Below are 17,799 nucleotides of genomic sequence, written 5' to 3' on the forward strand. Positions count from 1 at the left end.
ATGGCCACGTCAGCCTCCAATATCACCTCAACCCATCCGGCAGTCTTCGTGTTGATGGGGATCCCAGGCCTGGAGCACCTACATAACTGGATCTCCATTCCATTCTGCTTTGCCTATACTCTGGCCCTGCTAGGCAACTGCACCCTTCTCTTCATTATTCAGGCTGATGCAGCCCTTCATGAGCCCATGTACCTCTTTCTGGCCATGTTGGCAGCCATTGATCTGGTCCTCTCTTCTACAACACTTCCCAAAATGTTAGCTATTTTTTGGTTCAGAGATCGGGAGATCAGCTTCTATGGCTGTCTGGTCCAGATGTTCTTTCTCCATTCCTTCTCTATCATGGAGTCAGCAGTGCTGCTGGCCATGGCCTTTGACCGCTATGTGGCCATCTGTAAGCCACTGCACTACACTACGGTGCTGACTGGGCCCCTTATCACCAAGATTGGCATGGCTGCTGTGGCTCGGGCTGTGACACTAATGACTCCACTCCCCTTTCTGCTCAAGGGCTTCCACTACTGCCGAGGCCCCGTGATTGCCCACTGCTACTGTGAGCACATGGCCGTGGTAAGGCTGGCCTGTGGGGATACTCGCTTCAACAGTATCTATGGCATTGCTGTGGCCATGTTTATAGTGGTGTTGGACCTGCTCTTTGTTATCCTGTCTTATATCTTCATCCTTCGGGCAGTTCTACAGCTTGCCTCTCAGGAGGCCCGCTACAAGGCCTTTGGGACATGTGTGTCTCACATAGGTACAATCTTAGCCTTTTACACACCTGTGGTCATCTCCTCAGTCATGCACCGTGTGGCTGGCCAGGTTGCCCCTCATGTCCACATACTCCTTGCCAATTTCTATCTTCTTTTTCCACCCATGATCAACCCCATCATCTATGGCGTCAAGACCAAGCAGATTCGTGAGCGAATCTTAGGACAATTCCCAAGAAAGGATGCATAAGTGTAGAGTGAGGGATAGGTGGAGAAAGACTGGGACAGACTGGATGCTGGAATGGGAGCAGGGGTATGAGAGGAAGTGGAAAGATGCCAGATTTCCATGTATAATGAGAAAAACTAAATGATGTCCTGAAACTCAGTCACCAGTCTGATCAGGATTCATGGTGCTATGTCCTTTCGTAGCCTTTGAATTCAAACTGCTGACTTTGCTGTCTTCTCAAAGAGCCCACTCTGTCAAGAGGCATGACAAAGGCTTGACACACTCTCCTCTTGGTAACATCATCTAAAGACACAAAGGTGCTTTCAAGTTCATTTACTCAGACTGTGAGAACCTGAGTTTCTAACCAGAGTCATTGGGATCAGGACCTGGGAAAGACCAAAATTTCATCTGAGGCAAGAGTACCTATATGGTCTGAAAGCTGATGTCCAGTCTCTGGCTAAACACTACCAGTTTTGGGGAGCTCATGATCTTCCAGCAATACAGATTCCAAATCAGTTTTGCTTGTTAAAATTTATTTCTTCAATTGAGTCAGCTTATGTATTCTTTGACTTCTTTTGACCTCTGTATTCTCATGGTCAATCACTTTCTTTAAATATTTTGAGTAAAACGTGTCCTCTGACATTTCATTATACATCATGCAACACTTTATTTGCACACAGATATAGCTTATGTTTCCACCAAGAATGTGAATTCTTCATTTACTTGATAATCCAGTCACAAAACACAGTACCAAATCTGTGCTGGGTACTGGGAATATATATTTTGTTAAGGTGGGTGTGCTGTTCTTATGTCTATGTCCTAAGACAAAGAAGGAAATGTGAAACACAATGGTTGTGGTCTCTGACCTGCCCATCCCGAGGCCCAGTATCATGAAAGAAATAGGTAGGCAAAGTAGATAGGAAATGGGGATATTGACCTGTACTCTTTCTTTTCTTCTATCCAATGCAAACTTACATACTAGAAAATTCCTTTAATGTTAATCCTGACAACTAGAATTTGTGTGGTCACACAAACCCTCATATACCATCTTCCATAAATGCATTCTTTTATTTTGTGACTCCCTTGTTTCCTCAGACTACTGTTTAGAAATTATATATCTCTATCTTATTTTGACTCCATTTCTGTCTCTGTCTCTACATATTATTTAGCTTTGAAAGAATCTGAGCCTATGCCAGATGTGGTATGGAAGGTTGGAAGTTTCAAAGAGGGAAGGCTGTAGCAAGAACCCAGCGTCTTACGCTTTTTCCCATCTCTGCTTTTATAATTCCTTCTAACACCAAAACATAAACATAAACATAAATATAAACACACACACACACACACACACACACAATATTCTACCTTTAGTTCCTATGTGGTTAAAACCTCTTGTTTCTTGTGAGCATAGTTGGGACAGGTGGAAAGCTTAAAAACAGCAAATTCTAACAACATAAACAGAGTAGCATACCTTGAAAGAAGTTATTTCCAAAACAGGTTTTCTTATCCTCCTGATGACTAACATAAGGAATGTAAATATTAGACCTGCACTGAAAGCAAAACTAAAAGTAGCCGTTCAGGCTGAAGGAAAATGAGTCAGAAACAGAATTGCAGGAGGGATTGAAAACCACCAGAAAAGCTAAATATGTGGATAAATGTAAATGAATATGGACTGCACAAAAGACAGAAAAGCAAATGGAATTGAGTTGAAGCATTCTAATATTCTATCAGTGACTTCTAAAGCAGTTATCTAAGCTATGGCCATTCCCCACTCCATCTGCTTTTTATCCCTGCTCCCATGGCATTAGGTTTTATCCCTGCAGAGTGGAGTCAAGGGGCAAAGTAAGGTCCTTTGCTCCTTCACACCCTCTCTACTTTATCTGGCTCCTGTCTGGATGTTAGGACTCTAAGCTATAGTCTCTCAGTTAAGCCTATCACCTCAGCCTCCCTGACCATGGCTCTAGACCTATTTCCTACAAGCATGACATGTCTAACTCAATAGTGTTGTCCTCTGTTCCATCATCAGCTTTCTCTCAATTCAAAGCTGTTTTTTTTTTTTTTTTTTTTTTTTTTTTTGGTCTTGTCTGCAATTTGCCCAACACTTTGCCACATTAGGGTTTTGGTCAAGTTCTCTTCATATAGTCTGTATCTCTTCAGCCTTGCTGTGCTTGGTAATTTAAGCTCCAAATTTAAAGGTGTTATGTAGAGGGATGCCTGGGTGGCTCAATCAGTTAAGCACCCAGATCTTGATTTCAGCTCAGGTCATGATGTTATGGTCCTGGGATCGAGGCCCAAGTCAGGCTCTGTGCTCAGCAGAGAGTCTGCCTGAGATTCTTTTTCTCTTATCCTTTCCATCTCCCTCTGACCCCTGCCCCCGCACAGGCTCCCTAAAATAAATAAATAAATCTTAAAAAAAAAAGGTGTCGTAAAAATCTCATTTCATCTGAACATCCTAGGCAATCATCCATCATGGGAGAGTGCCGAGTACACATTACCCCGAGGCCAACAGTTAGGAAAGATAAAGTTAGATCCAGTATACGTCTGTCAAAAGGGAATATGTACAGCTGGGGCATGGAGCTTTGAAATTGCTTTTAAAACATAACCTACCAAAACTAAATCATGCAGAAATAGAAAGCCTAAGCATAACTTGTGTGAATATTGAATCAGTAATCAAAACCTCCCATTAAAGAAAAACCCAGGCTGCATTGGTGAATTCTACCAAATATTTAAAGAATTAACACTACTTCTCAAATCTGTAAAAAACCCAAACATAAGGAATAGCATGGAGGACATTAGGACAAGGAAGGGAAAAATGAAGGGGGGGAAATCTGAGGGAGAGATGAGCCATGAGAGACTATGGACTCTGAGAAACAAACTGAGGGTGTTAGAGGGGAGGGGGTGATGAGTTAGCCTGGTAATGGGTATTAAGGAGGGCACGTACTGCATGGAGCACTGGGTGTTATATGAAGACAATGAAGTGTGGATCACTACATCAGAAACTAATTATGTATTGTATGGTGACTAACAGAATAAAATAAAATTAAAAATAAACAAAACAAACAAACCACCAACAAAACAAACCCCCCCAAAAAACCATTGAAGCAGAGGGAATACTTTCATACTCATTTTATGAAGCCAGCATTACCCTGATACCAAAGCCAAAGATATCACAAGAAAAAAGGATAATATCCCTGATGAGTGTAAATGTGAAAATCGTCAATAAAATACTAACAAACCGAATCCAACAACACATTAAAAGGATCACACACTACAACCAAGTAGGACTTATCCCAGGGATTTTTGTATGTATAAAAATCAATTAATGATATGCCACATCAACAGGATAAGGGATAAAAAAAATCACATGATCACTTCAATAGATTCAAAAAAAGCATTTGAAATAATTTAATATCCTTCAATGATAACATCAATTAGGACTAGAAGGAATATACATCAGTTTGATAAAGGCTATATATGAAAAGCTATAACTAACATTCTCAATGTGAAAAACTGAAAACTTTTCTTCTAAAATCAGGAACAAGGCAAGAATTCCCACTCTTGCTAATTCTATTTAATGTAGTATTGAAGTCCTACAATGCAATTAAACAAGAAATAAAAGGCATCCAAATTGGGAAGGAAGAAGTAAAATATCCTTCGTCAGTGACAAACCTTATATATAATAAATCCTAGACATTCCATAAAAATATTGTTAGAACTAAAATAAGTCAGTAAGTTTGCAGAATACAAAAATCAAGATACAAAGATTAGTTTTGTTTCTATATACTGTCTTGAAATTAGGACAAAAATCCCATATACAACAGCACCAAAAAGAATAAAATGCTTAGGAATAAACTTATGAGGTGAAAGACTTAAATACTGAAAACTACAAAATGTTATTGAAAGAAATTAAACAAGACACAGACAAATGGAAAGACCTCTCATGTTCATGGATTGGAAGACTTATTAAAATGTCCATACTACCCAAAGCAACTTACAGATTCAGTGCATCTCTATAAAAACCACAAAGATATTTATAGAAATAGAAAAAGAATTCTAAAATTCACATGGAACCACAAAATGCCATGAATAGTCAGACCGATTCTGAGAAAGAAGAACAAAGCTGGAGTCAGCACACTTCTTGATTTCAAAATATATTAAAAAGCTATAGTAAATCAAATGATATGGTACTGGCATAAATATAGATATATAAACCAATGGAACAAAAAGAAAACCCAGAAATAAGTCTACATATATGATCAATTGAACCTTGACAAGTATCCTTGTCAAGAATATACCCTTAGTCAGAGAAAGACATGTATCATATGATCTCACTGATATGAGGAATTCTTAATCTCAGGAAACAAACTGAGGGTTGCTGGAGTGGTGGGGGGTGGGAGGGATGGGGTGGCTGGGTGATGGACATTGGGGAGGGTATGTGCTACGGTGAGCGCTGTGAATTGTGTAAGACTGTTGAATCACAGACCTATACCTCTGAAACAAATAATACATTATATGTTAAAAAAAAAAGATAGTAGAAAGGGAAAAATGAAGGGGGGAAATTGGAGGGCGAGATGAACCATGAGAGACTATGGACTCTGAGAAACAAACTGAGGCTTCTAGAGGGGAGGGGGTTGGGGGATGGGTTAGCCTGGTGATGGGTATTAAAGAGGGCACGTATTCAATGGAACAGTGGGTGTTATAGGCAAACAATGAATCATGGAACACTACATCGAAAACTAATGATGTAATGTATGGTGATTAACATAGCAAAATAAAATTAAAAAAAAAGAATACACCCTTGTTCTTCAGCAAATGGTTAGGGAAAACTAGGCATCTATATAAGAAGGGAATTGTATCCTTATCTTACAGTATATACAAAAATCAACTCAAATTGGACTTAAACATAAAACCGGAAGCTATAAAACTTCTGAAAACATAAGGGAAAATCTTCATAACACTGGTCTTGGCAATGATTTCATGGATAGGACATTTAAAGTAGAGGAAACAAAAGCAAAAGTCAACAAGTGGGACTCCATCAAATTGAAAAGCTTCTGTACAGCAAAGGAAATAGTCAACAGTAAAAAGGCAACTATGGAATGGAAGAAAATATTTGCAAACCATATATTTGATAGGGGGTTAATTTCTAAAACATAAGGAACTCTTACAACTCAATAATATAAAAATAACCCCATTTTAAAATAGGTTAAGGACTTGAATAGACATTTCCTCAAAGATGACATTCAAATGGCAAACAAGCATATGAAAAAAAATTTATTGTCACTCATTGTGAGGGAAGTGCAAATCACATGAGTTATCTATCACCTAACACCTGTCAGATTGGCTATTCTCAAAAAAAGACAAGTGCTGGTAAAGAGCACACTGGAGAAATTGGAATTCCTGCACACACTGTGGGTGGGAATGCAACATAGTGCAGCTGCTATGGAAAACAGTATAAAAGTTTTTCAAAAATTAAAAATAGAACTGCCATATGATCTAGCACTTTTTAGTATATATCCAAAGAACTGAAATCATATTGGCAAGATGGCAATCAATTGAAAAGATATTGGCATGCCCACATCTGTTGCAGCACTATTCACAATAGCTAAGATGTGAAAGTAAGCTTAGAAGTCCATCAACAGATGAACAGATAAAGAAAATGTGGTATGCATATTTCATGAAATACTATTCAGCGTTAAAAAAAGACATTCTGCAATATGCAATATGGATGGACCTTGAGGATATTATGCTGTGAAATAAGCCAGACCCAGAAAGATAAATACTGCAGGATTCCACTAATATGAAGTATATAAAATAGGCAAATTCATAAAATCAAGAACTAAAATGATGGTTACTAGGAATTGGGGGGGCAGGGAATGGGGAGTTATTAGGCATAAAGTTTCGGTTAAGATGAATCTGTACAAAAACTGTACCTATAGTCAATAATGTATTATACACTAAAAATTTATTAACACTTAATATGAGAGCTATCCTCTTATCACAATAAGACAAAATAAAGACAAAATTAAAAAAAACTTCTTTTAAAATTAAAGAAAGTATTAAGGAAAACTGTAGTAGGCAAAGTCCATGGCAGACCCTGGTATAAACTAGTTTCCTTCTCAGATCTTTGAAAAATAGCATTGAAGTCAGTTGTAGGTAGAATATTATCTTTATTACTTATAAATGTTTGGTAATTATTAAGTAATCACATCATCATCAACATCATAATGGCTTCTTGATTATATAGTTAGTGATCTATTCTTCCTGTGATTTAGGAACAATTGGAATTATTTCCATTTCAGAGATAAGGAAACAGATCTGAGATCAGGGAAATGTCATTCCAAAGTTACAAGCTGGAAATCAATGCCTAGCTTCAGGCAATATGTAACATGTATGCAAAATAAGATCTATCAAATAATTTTGCTTGCTTAGGGTGGAGTTCCTGCCCTTCCAGGTCATAGTCAGACAGGAATTGGTTGCAGTATATATGTTTTAATGAGGCTCTCTTTATTAGAAGACACTGCAAGGAGGGGGTGGAAGTAAGCAGAAGCGTATTAAAGACCAAGGCACAAGGATCTACCTGAAGTGCTCAGTGTTTGGAGAGTGAAGCATGACCTCTGGGAGGTATGATTTGTACCACAAAAGAGAAAGGGGCATGGGCTGCAGGAAACTCCAGGGGTGGGAGCCCTGGGTCAGGGGAGTCCCCTTGTGTTAATCCTTAGAGAAGAGGCCAAGAGCCGTCCATGAGCCCCCGAGGACCCTCCTCAAGTGCAGCAGTTTCTGCTTCTACAAGCTTTTCGGAGATTAGAGGCTTGCAAAGATAAAGCCAGCTGCTCCCTTCCCAGCTCTCTCCTCAAATTCCTCCCACTAAAGCTGCATGAAGCTAATGGAATGGGCCAAGAATTCTACTTCAGACTAAGCACTGGGAACACAGCTGGACTAAGGGAAACAAGAAAGAGGTGACAGGTATGGAGAGTGAGAAAGGGTAAGGGCACTCTTAATCAGCTCCTACAGCTAGTCTTGGTCCTAGGCATCAGCTCCCTGCTCTCTCCCCAATTCTTTTATTGCCTGTATTTTGGCTTTTCAACTGAGGAGGTAGAAGTCCTAACAGTCCAACCCAAATATTTTGTCTACAAACTCCAGAAACTCCCTCCACTACAGAGGATGACTGTTTCTTTTCTATGCCAGACACTAGTTCACCTCCAAGAAGTTTGACTGATTATTTCTGCATGGATCCATCAATTCTCACCTATCATTCCTTCTCCCCAACTTGCCAGTATCCCTGTCCCAATTAGGAGGCTTCTGCATTAGTCAAGAGAGAGAAAATGAGGCCTGAACTAGAAAGATACAGGGAGAGGTAAGAAATACATATTTTTGAATAATGATGTGTTTATTGAAACATGCTGGTTCAACCATGGTTTCTCCTTTCTAGGGAGTGAGTATGAAGGGAAAAGATAGGAGCCATTTATTTTGGCATTATTCTTTAAAATAGTCTTTAAAATGACCTCTGCCACAGTGTAAGCTCTACAGGAAATAATTTTGTAATGCCATATCAAATATATGGAGACAAAATAATCTTTGCAATAAGAATATGGTCTTGAAAAATCAAGATTTTAAATCAAAGAAATAAGAGAAAACAAATGTGATTCTCTCTTGCTCTTTTTGAAACAGACCAGCATGAGGTATTATGACAGAGACTGTACAGTAGAGACTGATACATTAAAGACTGGTTTTAGAAGTGTTCAGAAATCATAACGGTGCAAATTTTTACTCTTGCTTAGGGATCATCAGCAGAGACTTTCTAATGGTAATCACCTTCTCATGCTCCTCTCTAATAAAAACTCACATTTTGCTATGTCCCCTATGAATTCAATCATTTTTTACACCAATATTTATACTTGGAAGTAAATTTTTAAATCTTGCAAACAAAATATGTGAGCATCTCACATGTATAAATTTGAGTCCATATCATTGAAATTCCATAGATAAAAATATCCATAATATTCAAAATCTTTTACTATTCCTAGAGCAGGCAGACACTTTGTAAAATTTTATCCCCCCCCCATTTTTCTGAGGTCCTTAAAGGACCTTAGGCCAGTGACTTTCTTCCTGTCTCTGGGTCTTAGTCTTTCAAATGCATCATTATAATATCTTTTTAAGATACATTTATTGCAAGCATTAACTAAGTACTTTCTGTGTATGGAGACCTATCTAAGCACTTTTGGGAGAAAAAATAGACAAGTTCTGTGGTCTAGTGTGGACATTTAGCTCTTCAAACAGTACAGACAGGATAAAATATTTACCACAAAACAGGTTCCCGGGTTCTGGACAGTAGGGGACGATGACTGGTTCCATTCATTCTCCTACTCTGAGATTCTGATTCTGAGAGAGGTATATTTTTCATGAGCTTCAACAGAAATAGGGTTCACGCACTGTTGAACGTCCTGTGTTTGGGGGAAGAAATTGGATAGAACGGGTAACTTTCTTTGTGTGAAAAAGGGTGGTCAGGTCACAGGGTCATCAGTTATGTTAAGAAGGTAGACAGTAAGCCAGAAGAATAGAGAGACTAAGAGGTAAAGCGAATTATGTTTGGTTTTGCATATTTACTGAGGATTAAGATGCAACAGGTATGTGGGAATATTAATCATTTATAGAGTGTCTGTTATGTAGCAGGCACTGTTCTTGGCACTTCTGAACATATGCTAGTGAAAAACGAAAAAAGTTCCTGCTGTCATAAGTTTGCTTCCTACAAAGCCAAGAGCTCAACCTGGCAAAGAAGTGCAAATATTAAAAACACATGGAAAAATCCTCTCCAGTGAGATTTGGATTTTATTCTGATGCATGTAACCAAGGCTGGTGTAGCTTTCTTAGAATTTCTGTCCTGATTCATATATAATGAATATAACCAACTATTCTGGGCTTGGATAGGATAGAGAGGTCTGAACAGGGTGAGAAGACCTATTTTCCAGTAGTCTTGTTGTTCATGCTTCATTTGGTGAAATAGTTAATACTTATCATGTATGCCAGAGGCTGAGATTATAGAAGTGAATAAGGCACATTTCCTTCATTCCACAATATGGTTGGTATTTGTAGAAGGATAAAAACTGGAGAACAAAAACAGAAATCTGTACACTTATTAGGCATCTTTTTTCCAGTCGTGAGAGATAATTGTGGCTTGAATGGTGTGGAGGTTAATTAAATTGGAGTAAGCAACTTTCCGATTAACTATGGAGGCTGACCCAATTGGACCTGCTGATAGACTGAATCAAGAATGACTTGATTTTAGGTTGAGCGACTGGCTGGAGAGGATATTATATCCTGAGATGTGGAATGCATATGCCTTGATAGTGGGTTGAGATATCTGTGACTGCTACATGGGGATATCAAATAGTTGGATATATTAGCCTGCTGCTTAGAGGGGAAGATAGGGAAATTTATATTCAAGGTTTTAGGATCTGATAACCAAATTCATGGTAAGTAAGTAGAACACCTAGAAAAAGGACTATGTTCAAAGACTGTTCCAAAGCAGTATTTTCCTTTCTCTCCTATATTTTAAGGCCCCTTGCCACTGGATAATTCTGTTCCCTTTAAAAACATGCCATTTTCCCTTTCCTTCTTAAAAACCATTGAATACTCACACATACACCCCCACATACATGCATACAAACATGCACATGCACAAATAGCCTTCCCTTTACAGTACTTCCCTCTGTAGCCAGTATCCCTTTTACTGTTGGCCTTTGTAGCAAACTCCTCAAAAGAGGGAGCCATATTAACGGACTTCAGTTCCTTCCCACACCCCTCCCCCACCACCTAACTCAATCAAAACAGGTGTTGTCTCTCTCTATTCTAGAATTTTTTTTTTTACTGCAACAACAACAACAACAACAGAACCCATTTATGTTAATTGAAGAAATGCTGAAGTTACACCATCTATTGGAGGGAGGGAGTTAATTTTCAAGACTCTTCTTTTGAAGTGAGAGGGGGAGTATGTTATTGTCATAAATAACATATTCTAGAAAAATTTCTTACCAAGGTATCTAACCACTGCATTTCTAAACATAAGGCCAGTTCTGTTTTGGAATTATTTGACTTACCAGTAGCATTAAACATGGTAATAGTTCCCTCCTCCTTGATGCATTCATTACATTTAATAGCCTATCAAGAAACAGATATTCTGGAAATGTTGACAGGTTGCCATTCTCAGTCTCTTTTGCTGACTTCCTCAACTCCTTACCCCAACTCCTTTTCCACCCTAGTTCTTAATGTTGGGATTGAGCCCTTGGTTCTCTGTTCTTCATGAACATTTACTATCTTGGTGATCTCAGTCTCATAGATGATCTGTTCCCAATGATTCCAAGTTTATATCAGCAGGCAAAATCTCTCAAACTTGTCTTACTGTTCACTTAGATTTCTGATAAACCTCTCAGACAACATATCCACAGTTAACATCTTGATTCCCTCCTCCACAACCTTCCCCCACCTCAGCTAAGAATAATCCCTTTTATTGGTGTTCAAGCCAAATCTCTCCCTGCCATCTTTGACTCCCTTTTCTCTCATGACCTACATTTAATCTATCAGATTCCATGGCTCTTTTCTCAAATATATCCAAAATCAGATTGCTTCTTATCACAAACAGGGCCATCCTGGTTCTTAACTTTTTCTCTTCTGTAATCTCTGGAATAACCCCCAGAGTCTTTTCTGCTTTTGCCCTTACACTTTCATGCAATTCTCATCATAGAGACTAGAAGAAACTTAAAATTTGTCAAATATGTCATTTCTTTGCTCTAAAGATGTCTTTGAGAGAAATGAGCATTTGCTGAGTTCTACAAAGGACTATAAGGCCCTGTGTGGTCTGGCCCCATCTTCATGGCATCTATATATCTCTCACTCATTCACATCATCTAGTTACATTGGCCTGGTAGCTGAGCTTTTAACATTAGGCATATTTCTGTCTTAGAACATTCGTTCTGACTGTTTCATTTGTTTACAGTTTGTCACTGGGGGCTATTTCTCTATATTTTTCATCTCTTATGCCTCACTTCCTCTCATTCACCTTTTTGTTCTGGCCAATGCTGTGACTACATCAGGTATAGTCTTAGTGCAGGTATAGCCTGACTTCACCTTACTCAGCTGCATCCTGCCCCTGGCTTCTCTGCTCCATTTCATGGGGCACCTGAAGTAGACTGCTCAGCTACCCTGGTGCGTGTGTGAACCCGGGAGTATGAAGAAATTAACACCCTCTGGGTGAACACTTGCCCTGGGTGGGGTGGAAACCAGTGGATAAATATACCCCTCTTTCATGTCTCTGGTAGACAATTCTGAGGTGCCTTCTGCATGGTTCTTCCTGTAGGATTGGACACAGTAGATCAACATTCCTCAGCTCAGTAATGCACACCTGGATAGGATTCTCTGCTTTCCTGTTTCAATCTTTCATGCCATTCTTGCTCCCCATTATTTTCCCCACAAAGTTACCTGTATGGAACCTCAGGTAACTTTAAAAAGAGACTAGAAACCAAGCTATTTTCTTACCTCATTCAATCTTTGCTCATATTCCCTTCCCAATGAGGCCCATCCTGATCTCTTTATTTAAAATTGCTATCTTCTCCCTCTCCCAGCTTCAGGATTTCTTCTCACCCTCCTTTTTAAAATAATACCTTCTATTATACTATGTAACTTACTAATTATGTTATTCTTTTCGAAACTTTAGTAAATGTGTTGTATGAAGGCATCATCCTGTTTTGTTCTTAGATTTATCCTTAACCAATTTAGTAAAAATATTTACCCTCCCTGAAAACTTATTGAATATATTTACTAAATGTTTTGTGAATATAAAATTGAATGGAGTTCAATATTGAGCCCTGAAGAAATTCAATATTCAGAGGTAAGGCAGAAAGAGGAGACTGAAATGACAAGCTAAGGAAGATGGAAATGGTAGCATTAATGCACCCAAGAGTAAAGAGGGTTTTAAAAAGGGGACCGTTGTCAATTAAGATAAAGGTTGCTGAGAAGTCCAGTTGCATGAAAGCAGGTAAGTTACAATGGCACCATCATTATGGAGGCCTTTGGTAGTCCTGATGAGAGCAGTTTCAGGGAAGTAATGAGAATGGAATACAGACTGGAATGTTTTGATTACCAAATGATATTTGAGAGAAGATTGAGACAGAATATAAGCATTTTCTATATATTTTCTGTGAAGAGAAGAAGAGATTTGAATAGGAGGATATAAGATCAAAGAAGGGAGAATTAATTCTTTTTAAAGTGTAGTTCTGTGGAGGAAGGGAAATATATACTTAAATGACAAATAAGCTCGGCAAACACTAATTGAACAAAAGGATTTTATACACAATCCCATTTATTACCCTCCCCTACAATTCTCACAGAAAAGCAGGGCATTGCTATTCCTTATTTATAGAGAGGGAAACAGGGGCTTGGAGATAAGGGATTTGTGCAAGGTCATGCAACTGGTATAAGTAAAAGTCACTTGATCCAAGAACTTCAGGTTTTAAAATTTTTCTGTACTCCATGGAAAGAAATTCATTTTTAATTTGGATATGCTGAGTGTATGTTACTTATTAGGCATTTAGATAGGAGCAATACAGCTTAGTTATTTAGGACACTGGAATTGGAGAAAGCTAGAACTCAAACCTAGCTGCCTAACTATTAACTATGATATCATGGACATATAAAGTTTTTGGAAATTGATTTTTTAGATTGAAAAGAGGCCAAGTTTTTTCAGAACTTACTTTGTTCAGTTATATGGGAAATGTTTAAATATTATCTCAATGCTTACAAAAACCACATTACCTGGATCCTATAAGAGAAAAGAGATTGCATAAAAACTGGGCAACTCCAATGTTTAATTATTTGAAAAAGAAAAATGAACTAGAGGGAAAGATAAAAATTGTTAAGAATAAAGGGCATTTGTTATGGAAGCCAGATATCAGTCTTGCTAAAGATGAGAGTTCTCTTGTGATGAAAACGAAAAAGCTGGGAGATGAGTGGAAGGAGAGTCACATGAATAGGGAGTTTAACATGAATTTAGATGGAGAACCAAAAGACAAAGCTCCTTATTTTCTCAGTAAGGTGGAAGCTGGGCTGTACTTAGGATTTGTGGATGTGGAGAGGACCAGTTCTTTCCAGTAGAACCTCTGCAATGAGGGAAATATTCTGTATCTGAACAGTCCAATATGGTAGTTACTAGTCATGGCAGCTATTGACCACTTAAAAAGTATTGTGACTGAGATATTCAATAATTTTAAACAAAATTTTGAACAAATTTAAACAGCCACATGTGGCTAGTGGCAACCATATCCATTAGAGTAGTGCTAGAAAAAACAAATTTTGTGATTAATAGGGGCATTAGAAATTGCAAGCTTTATTGGACTTATACAGATATACAAGGCCTAAGATTTGAGGACAGAAAACTGGTTTTTGTGATTGTGAGCTTATCATGTAGAATAGTACCAACATATATTCTAAAGAAATGAAACAAGTATGTGGTTTCACTTATTTGTGGAACCTAAGGAATAGCATGGAGGACATTAGGAGAAGGAAGGGAAAAATGAAGGGGGGGGAATTGGAGGGAGAGACGAACCATGAGAGACTATGGACTCCGAGAAACCAACTGAGGGTTTTAGAGGGGAGGGGGCTTGGGGGATGGGTTAGCCTGGTGATGGGTATTAAGGAGGGTATGTATTTCATGGAGCACTGGGTGTTATGCACAAACAATGAATCATGGAACACTACATCAAAAACGAATGATGTACTGTATGGTGACTAACATAACAAAATTAAAAAAAAAAAGAAATGAATTGGTTTAAACATCTTCACTTCTTTTATCAGGGTATTCCTGATGTTACCATGAACACAGAAAATACTACCTTTTCTCCATTCCTTTATGTAAGTGTCTTGTGATATCAATTCTAATGATGTTTAATGTTCTATATACTCAATGAGATTCAAAGTTTCTTGAGGGTAGAAAATATGGATTATGCCTATCCAAGTCTATGAGGACTACTAACTAATTTTCCTTAAGGTATAGCAATGGGAACAAGAACTAATTCTCCTAAGAAGGAATATATAGAAGGTGAAGGGGCCCTGTAAAAATGGACAAGGAAAATTTCTACAAACCATGACCGTCTCCAACATTACCACAACCCATCCAGCTTTCTTCTTGCTGGTAGGAATCCCAGGTTTGGAGCACCTGCATGTCTGGATCTCCATTCCATTCTGCTTTGCCTGTACTCTGGCCCTGCTAGGCAACTGCACCCTTCTCTTCATTATTCAGGCTGATGCAGCCCTTCATGAGCCCATGTACCTCTTTCTGGCCATGTTGGCAGCCATTGATCTGGTCCTCTCTTCTACAACACTTCCCAAAATGTTAGCTATTTTTTTGGTTCAGAGATCGGGAGATCAGCTTCTATGGCTGTCTGGTCCAGATGTTCTTTCTCCATTCCTTCTCTATCATGGAGTCAGCAGTGCTGCTGGCCATGGCCTTTGACCGCTATGTGGCCATCTGTAAGCCACTGCACTACACTACGGTGCTGACTGGGCCCCTTATCACCAAGATTGGCATGGCTGCTGTGGCTCGGGCTGTGACACTAATGACTCCACTCCCCTTTCTGCTCAAGGGCTTCCACTACTGCCGAGGCCCCGTGATTGCCCACTGCTACTGTGAGCACATGGCCGTGGTAAGGCTGGCCTGTGGGGATACTCGCTTCAACAGTATCTATGGCATTGCTGTGGCCATGTTTATAGTGGTGTTGGACCTGCTCTTTGTTATCCTGTCTTATATCTTCATCCTTCGGGCAGTTCTACAGCTTGCCTCTCAGGAGGCCCGCTACAAGGCCTTTGGGACATGTGTGTCTCACATAGGTACAATCTTAGCCTTTTACACACCTGTGGTCATCTCCTCAGTCATGCACCGTGTGGCTGGCCAGGTTGCCCCTCATGTCCACATACTCCTTGCCAATTTCTATCTTCTTTTTCCACCCATGATCAACCCCATCATCTATGGTGTCAAGACCAAGCAGATTCGTGATCATGTGCTCAGTCTATTCCGGAGAAAGAATGTGTAGTAACATACTCTCTTCTTTACCTACCAGTTCAGTATTGAGTGGATATTAGATATTAGATTGAGGTGGAGAGGAAACATCTTAAGTAGGAAAACTGTAATCTCCATGTTTGGCAATTCTTTAATATGACAAGGAAAATGAGGTTTCATTCCTCAAAGATCCAGTCAGATCAAACTTTAGCTTGATAGCAGAGATTTGACCCTATTCTCATAGACTCATCACATGATTAAGGAAAACAAAGAAGCTTCCCAAATGCTACTGTCATCTAGGTGAAAGAGAACAGGAATATTGGCTGAGACTGGCACAAGAAGTTGAGGTTTTGGTGAACTCTTCACCTAGACTATGAATGAGGAATTGAACCACAAATTTTGTGACCCAAAGAACAACACCTCTTCTAGTACTAAAATTGCTTCCATATCTTTTCTAAATGGCATCCAGTCTTCTGCTACTCTATTAACCTACTACCACACAATGTTATTGGCTCTACATTTGGATAGATCTACGTTTTAAAAAAAGAGTTATCTATTTATTTGAGAAAGACAGAGAGAGCAGGGGGAGGTGAGGGGCAGAGGGAGAGGGCGAGAGAGTCCCAAGCAGGCTCAGCACAGAGCCCAATGCTGGGCTCTATCCCACAATCCCAAGACCCCGAGACCATGACCTGAGCTGAAACCAAGAGTCGGATGCTTAACCAACTGTGCCACCCAGAGCCCCTGAACAACTACACTTCTAAGCAGACTTATTTCTTCCATTAAGTCCGTAGGAGTCAGAAAAGAAGTCCAAGGAACTAACAGCCAATTCCTTTGTTGAACACTTAGCAAAAGAGTCTTCTGACATCCTTTTATGTAAATTCATATCCTGTAAGTAACTTTTTATGTGCATATGTTTTTCTAGAAAAAACCCCACTTAGTAATATTTATTGAATGAAGAGCTGAATACCATCTTTGAGCTATGTAATATGGAAACAAAGATTAATACCCTTTCCTTTTGAAGTTAAGACTTCTGAAGCTAAAGAAAAGTTAAAATATATAGTTGCAGTAGACTGTATTATTGTTCACAGATATTTACTCTCCCATCCCTCTACCATGGAGGGGAATTTTCTCACTCTTGGAATGTTAAATCTTGCTATGTGACTTCCTTCAGCCAATGGAATTTGAGTGGTCTTAAAATATTTCACAATAATAATAAACTTCAAAACGTGTTCATGTAGCTTGGCCTAGTCTGTCTTGTTTTTTGCCTGTGTTAAAAGAATGAGCATGTCCCAGGACAGAATTTTTCTTCAACCTAGACCAAGAGCCTCTGACTGTTCCCTGAGCTTACCCAAACTCTTGCTTGGTTTTCCTCAGTAGAGATGGGGCACTGTGCATGATAGATTAGATTACTATTCAAAAAATATTCCCTCTCCCAGAGTGTAAAACCTCACTGACTATGGGGTTGGCTATCTGCACCAATGGGGCATTAGCAGATGTGGTGCAAGCAGAGACTCGAAATTTGCTTGTGCAACGGGTCTTGTCGTCTTTTGACTCTGCTGCACCATAAGGATATACCCTGGTTAGCCCATTTGTCCAATGAGGAAGAGGAAAAAGTGGAGAACTGCATGATCAACTTGAAGCTTGAAGCAGAGCCTTACAACCAAACCCACCTTGGGTCAGCAGATTCCCCAGCTGACTTGTGGATGGATAAGCAAATCCAGTTGATACCAACAGAGTCATCTCAGCCAATCTCCAGATGTGTGAGAGATACATTTTTAATGTTACATGCCACAAATGTTGTGGGTATTTTTTTCCACAGTACATTCTGGAAA

General features: G+C 39.1%; 2 protein-coding genes across 2 annotated transcripts; both read left to right on the forward strand.

Annotated features, from left to right (window-relative positions):
- On the forward strand, positions 1-951 carry LOC113913678 (olfactory receptor 52K2). The gene has a single exon (XM_035722787.1). It carries the CDS (start codon positions 1-3, stop codon positions 949-951), a length of 951 nt encoding a protein of 316 aa, XP_035578680.1.
- Positions 952-15,055: 14,104 nt separating this feature from the next.
- Positions 15,056-16,001, forward strand: LOC113913677 (olfactory receptor 52K1-like). Its single transcript, XM_035722788.1, is given in 2 exon segments — positions 15,056-15,313; positions 15,315-16,001. Coding segments are annotated over 2 exon segments (945 nt in total).
- Positions 16,002-17,799: the final 1,798 nt, after the last annotated feature.

The sequence above is a fragment of the Zalophus californianus genome, chromosome 11 (genome assembly GCF_009762305.2).
Source record: "Zalophus californianus isolate mZalCal1 chromosome 11, mZalCal1.pri.v2, whole genome shotgun sequence".
Lineage (NCBI taxonomy): Eukaryota > Metazoa > Chordata > Mammalia > Carnivora > Otariidae > Zalophus > Zalophus californianus.

What these genes read in the sequence shown, in the direction of transcription:
- LOC113913678 (XM_035722787.1), top strand. Translation starts at nt 1, where the DNA reads ATGGCCACGTCAGCCTCCAATATCACCTCAACCCATCCGGCAGTCTTC.